At 49.8% G+C, this 5,286-nt stretch overlaps 1 protein-coding gene across 2 annotated transcripts; it reads left to right on the top strand.

Annotated features, from left to right (window-relative positions):
• The first annotated feature begins 243 nt into the window (after positions 1-243).
• LOC119401759 (sterol carrier protein 2) lies at positions 244-4,266 on the top strand. Of its 2 annotated transcripts, none has more exons than XM_037668736.2 (2): positions 244-431; positions 2,950-4,266. In XM_037668736.2, exon 2 carries the CDS (start codon positions 2,954-2,956, stop codon positions 4,166-4,168), a length of 1,215 nt encoding a protein of 404 aa, XP_037524664.1. In that variant the 5' UTR covers positions 244-431; positions 2,950-2,953; the 3' UTR covers positions 4,169-4,266. The 2 variants fall into 2 exon arrangements, with proteins under 2 accessions (XP_037524664.1, XP_049273482.1); XM_049417525.1 differs by having other exon boundaries at positions 282-435.
• Positions 4,267-5,286: the final 1,020 nt, after the last annotated feature.

The following is a 5,286-nucleotide window of genomic DNA, read 5'->3' as shown; positions in this document are numbered from 1 at the left end:
CATGTTTGTATGCTTCTGGTTTAATCCTACCTTGTTAGCCGCCTTAGTCTCTTAGTCACGTATTCAGCGCATACATTGAAATACCGTTTTCAACGTGTAGTGTATTTTTACAATAAGTTTAAAAAGTTTCAAACTTTTATTATTGACAATTATTTTGTTTTATTGTTGTCCTTTTTACTCTCACTCATTCTCTCAACTCCTTTATGCCTGCTTCTCTCCTCTCCGCTCCATGCCACTGAATACGTTCCTCTTCTCGTTCACTCACTCGGTCTCTATCACCGTGCTGGAGGTGGTGGCAGGCAGTGGTCTTTGCGAACTCTCTGGCCGGCTGCTCTGACGTTTGCGTCAACGTTACACTTACTGAGCGTTAAGTAAACGACCATCGCAACAAGCTCCAGTGCTGAGATCCAGTGGCGCAGCAGCTGAGAGAGGTGAGTGCGAAACACCACCGCGTTATCGTCGTGCGCAACTTTTCAAGCTGCATCAGAAACTACGGCCGACGTCTGCCAAAACTTCGACTACCGATTGCAAACGCTTGGGTCTGTTTGTGTCCTTGATTCCCGATTTTTTCCTAGACTTATTTAGCGTGCGTGACGTGCCACTGCACGCTTGTTTCAGTGCGTTATTGAGCGTTAGAGGACGTCGACCTGAAAGAAAAGCGGCTCAAGCGTGCGCTTGTTTCGCCTCGATAAAATATAAGAAAATACACATAGCCCTACAGAGACAAGCGGCCCCCGTGGCTGGATTGTTTATCTTCCTGGCACTTGGAACTTCGTCCGACTGGTAGTCAGGGGCTGGCTGTACAATTAATATTGATTTTTTTGCGTTCGACTGTCGATAGTGCGCTTATTTGCAACCCGTATAAGCTTACTTTCGGTTGTGACTTCCTCATTTCAGTGACAGGACGGGCCCATGTTCTGGCCATTCATTGACTCTTGGGTTCTGTTTGCAGATGAGAGCGCATATCACATTTGGCGTTGTTAAGGCGATTATCGCGTTTGAAGGCTCGCATGAAAGATACGGCGGTTTTAGTTCGCACGAAATTGACTGCCAAGGCAGACAGACCCAAGCGAGCGGTCAGCAGCGGAACAGTCGGTCGAGGAAAACGCGCAAATGATGCTGCGGCGCGCCTTCCCCCTTTCTTTTCGCTTGTTGCATGTATTTTGCATGCCGAATAGTGCATATATTAGGAAGACTCATTCTTTCTTCCCTTCAGCATTACCTGAAGCAATGTTTCGTGAATTGAATGACGCCGTGGCTCTCGTATGACTGTGCAGACTATCATTGTACTGAATCTTGTCATTCCGTACGATGATAAAAAGTTTATTATTGTCACCCTATTATGATCTGGACACGTGTACCTACACTGCAAAAGATTTGAAATGCAGGCTTCTGTAAACACGAAAATCTCGATCGCTGCGCAGTTTTTTAATCGAGAAGGGCAGTGGATTCTTTCAGGTACGGCCTAGGCCGAGTGCTCATGTCGCGAATAAACTTAATTTTATCGGGAATTGCCTGCTCCGAAAAAAATTGTGCGTGATTGTATCTTCCAAACACATCTCTATTGCTGTGTGCTATGAGCGTTTTGCTCGCCGTTTGGGCAGCAATAGCACACATACGCACGCACACAAAGGGAGACAAAGTATTTGCTGTGCTGCGGAGGGAACGCGAAATAGTGACTAAAAAAAAAAAACAGGACTCTTTTTAAATTATGCATCATGTGTCAACTGGCCCTACCAAACTACCGATCGTGGCCTTAAAAACTTGAATTATTTTACGTGTGTGCAGTCAAGCAAATTGATTTTGTGCACCTTTTTAATAACATGAATAACGAGAATAATAAATATTCACCCACGAAGTTGACAAGATGCAATCGTATTTTGTGTTTGCTGCATGGAATTTATGCTTGTATTTCGCCCATGATTTCGCCATTGTGTAGTTTTGTTCTCGTTGCTTTTTATTATTATTGATGACGTTATGGATGTGCCGCTATTTTAGCTTGATCCAAGAGCGCGTGCGCTCTCTCCCTCTCTCACTATATATATATATATATATATATATATATATATATATATATATATATATAATATATATATATATATATATATATATATATATATATATACAATATAGTGTGTGTGTGTGTGTGTAGGCGCAAGTCGCATGTGTGTACTTAAAGGTCTTCGCTCTTTCGCCGAAGCCACAACCGTGTATGTATACTTATAAGCTGGAAGTGCGCCCCCGAAGCTCGCGACGCTGCTCTGTTTGAGGATCACTTGTCGACTGTAAATGTTTGCCTAAAGCATCGCTTTTCTAGTGTTCAAAGGGCACACACAAAATAAGCGACAGCACGTGCATACGCGGAGCCCTTCCGAGCGGACGTGCAACGGTGAGGAGTCATGTGCATCGGACCATGCGCATTTCAGCGAAGAAATCGAAAGCAGCGAAAGAAGTGTCGTTTCCGCGATGTCCGGGAAACTAGGAAGCCGCTGTGAGCGCGCGGACTCGACTGGCGGGTTCGCATCTAGGTCGGCACGTTCTGGCCTGGATTTGTGGGCCACGACGTCGCGTTTTCTCTCATCCCGCGTAGTCTTCGTTGCGCAGTTTCATTTTTAGCGAAAACGTCTTGAACTATGCGCTGGAGAACGCGCTCTCAATGGCAGAAAAGTGAGCTCGAGACAAGCTGCAGAACCTTCAGGGCGATAGGTCTCCCTGCTTGACGGAATGACTACCGAGAGGAGGGAGACGTAGCCGAGGACGACAGAGGGTTAGATGGAGCGACGAAATCGGGGAGTTTGCGGGATCGAATAAACTCGCGCAAGATATGGTAAATTTGAGATCACTGCCTTCTTCCTGCGGTGGACGTAAAAAGAGGCTGAAAAAGGTGATGACAGAAGACGTTAAAATGTTTGTGAAGTAAACAACCGTGCCCACATTACCTACTTGCAGGGCCATGGAGCGCACCGGCCGCCGGGTGTTTGTGGTGGGTGTGGGCATGACCAAGTTCGCCAAGCCGGGCGACAAGAAGCGTGACTACCCTGTGCTGGCCAAGGAGGCCGTGGCAGCGGCTCTGCAGGACTGCGGTATGGAGTATGCCGACGTGGAGCAAGCCTGCTGCGGCTACGTGTACGGCGACTCGACGTGCGGCCAGCGTTGCCTCTACGAGCTCGGAATGACGGGCATCCCTGTGTACAACGTCAACAACAACTGCTCGACCGGCTCGACGGCGCTGCTGTTGGCCAAACAGCTGGTCGAGGGTGGCCTGTCCGACGTGGTGCTGGCGCTAGGCTTCGAGAAGATGGACCGTGGCTCGCTCACCTCCAAGTACCGCGACCGCGCGAACCCCGTTGAGAAACACGCTAAGGTGCTGGCTGCCACTCACGGCCTGGCGCCGGCGCCCATGGCCGCGCAGATGTTCGGCGCTGCAGGGATGGAGCACATGGCCAAGTACGGCAGCACGCGCGAACACCTGGCGAAGATCGCCCAAAAGAACCACCGTCACTCGGTGAACAACCCGAACTCGCAGTTCCGCGACGAGCACACGCTCGAGGAGATCCTCGAGTCTCCCGTGGTGTTTGGGCCGCTCACTAAGTTGCAGTGTTGCCCGACGTCGGACGGGGCGGCGGCTGCCATCCTGGTGAGCGAGGCCGTGGTGCGGCGGCTGCATCTAGAGGCGCAGGCAGTGGAAGTGCTCAGCATGCAGATGGCCACCGACCTGCCGTCGGCATTTGCCGACAACTCGTGCATCGAAATGGTGGGCTTCAGCATGACGCGCAAGGCAGCCCAAGAGGCATTCCGGCGCGCAGGCCTCACTCCCAACGACGTGCAAGTGATCGAGCTGCACGACTGCTTCTCGGCCAACGAGCTGCTGGCGTACGAGGCGCTCGGCCTCTGCCCTGTCGGCAAGGGGGCCGAGCTAGTGGACCGCGGCGACAACACGTATGGCGGCAAGTACGTGGTGAACCCGAGCGGAGGCCTCATCTCCAAGGGCCACCCGCTTGGTGCCACGGGGCTGGCACAGTGCGCCGAGCTGTGCTGGCAGCTGCGTGGCGCGGCTGGCCCTCGCCAGGTGCCCGGTGCCCGCATCGCGCTGCAGCACAACATCGGCATTGGCGGCGCGGTCGTCGTCGCCTTGTACCGCCTTGGCTTTCCCAGGGCCGCTCTCTGAGCGCTGCCTGCACTGTAAATACTATACGCTACGGTATACTTGGTCACGGCTGTTCTCTCCCAGTCCGCTAGCACAATAAAAGAGGCTTTAACACTGTTGCTAAGGTTGTTCTGCGTGCGAGAGCCGCTGCTGGCACACGCCGGCATGCCGTTCGCAACAGCGTCTGTGCCGTCGTGACGTAGCAGTTTCTGTGCGCTTGCTTTGCAGCACTCTGCCGTGGGTTATGTTAATTCACTGCAACAAGCAAGTGTATTGTTCTCGCTGAAGTCCTTGGATGCCACTTTGAAACGTTGCGTCTATACAGAGAAGATGAATACCACATATGTATACACTCGCCTTCACTGTGAATAACTTCAGCTCGTGAGTACCAGCAGTGGTGTAAAAGGCAGTCTTACTCAGTACTTATTAGTAACTTGTGAGCATAACTCGTTACTTTTTCATTTAAGTGACTGTAACACTCCTTACAGAGTAACGGCAACGTTACTCCGTTACAGTTGCTTAGACGATCATATATGGTTGCGTCTATACGTTCGAGCGGTGAAAAAGAGGCAAGATGTACAAATAAAAACGCGACTCAAATGCGACAACAAAAGCGGGTCACACGTTTTTAAATTTTCCCTTGCATTCTTATCTTTTTCGTTTGTTTTTTCGTTGTGCCTCGTCTTGCGTTCTTGAGGCATGTAACTTGACTCTTCCACCTGTAGTTCCGTCAAATAAAATATATGTATTTGTGTTTGTGACATTTTAATCACTGCCCTTACCGTAACGCAAGATAACGTTACTTGTTCGCAGCAACTCAGATTATAACAATTCAAAAATGTTTTGAGCATGTAACTATAGCAGGGTTACTTTTCTACTGCAGGTAACTCTGTTACACTGTTACTTTACGCTGGTAATGCCCCCATGACTGAAATGGCGCCATGTGACCGTGGGTGAAAATAACTCTTTCCGCTCATTCGCACTAGTGACAAACCGTGAAACACGTATTAGTTATATTATTGGACAATTGTACCGAGTGTGTAATGCTTACTGGAAAAGTGCCCTATATGGCGCCTTTCCAAGTGTGCTTTCCGAGTAATTTTTTAGTGCTCTTCGATGCGCGTAAGAGATGTGAGCTG

The sequence above is a fragment of the Rhipicephalus sanguineus genome, chromosome 1 (assembly GCF_013339695.2).
Source record: "Rhipicephalus sanguineus isolate Rsan-2018 chromosome 1, BIME_Rsan_1.4, whole genome shotgun sequence".
Classification (NCBI taxonomy): domain Eukaryota; kingdom Metazoa; phylum Arthropoda; class Arachnida; order Ixodida; family Ixodidae; genus Rhipicephalus; species Rhipicephalus sanguineus.
This window is presented reverse-complemented; position numbering and strand designations above follow the sequence as displayed.

Excerpts from the sequence above, each read along its gene's own strand:
- LOC119401759 (XM_037668736.2), top strand. The coding sequence starts at position 2,954 with ATGGAGCGCACCGGCCGCCGGGTGTTTGTGGTGGGTGTGGGCATGACC.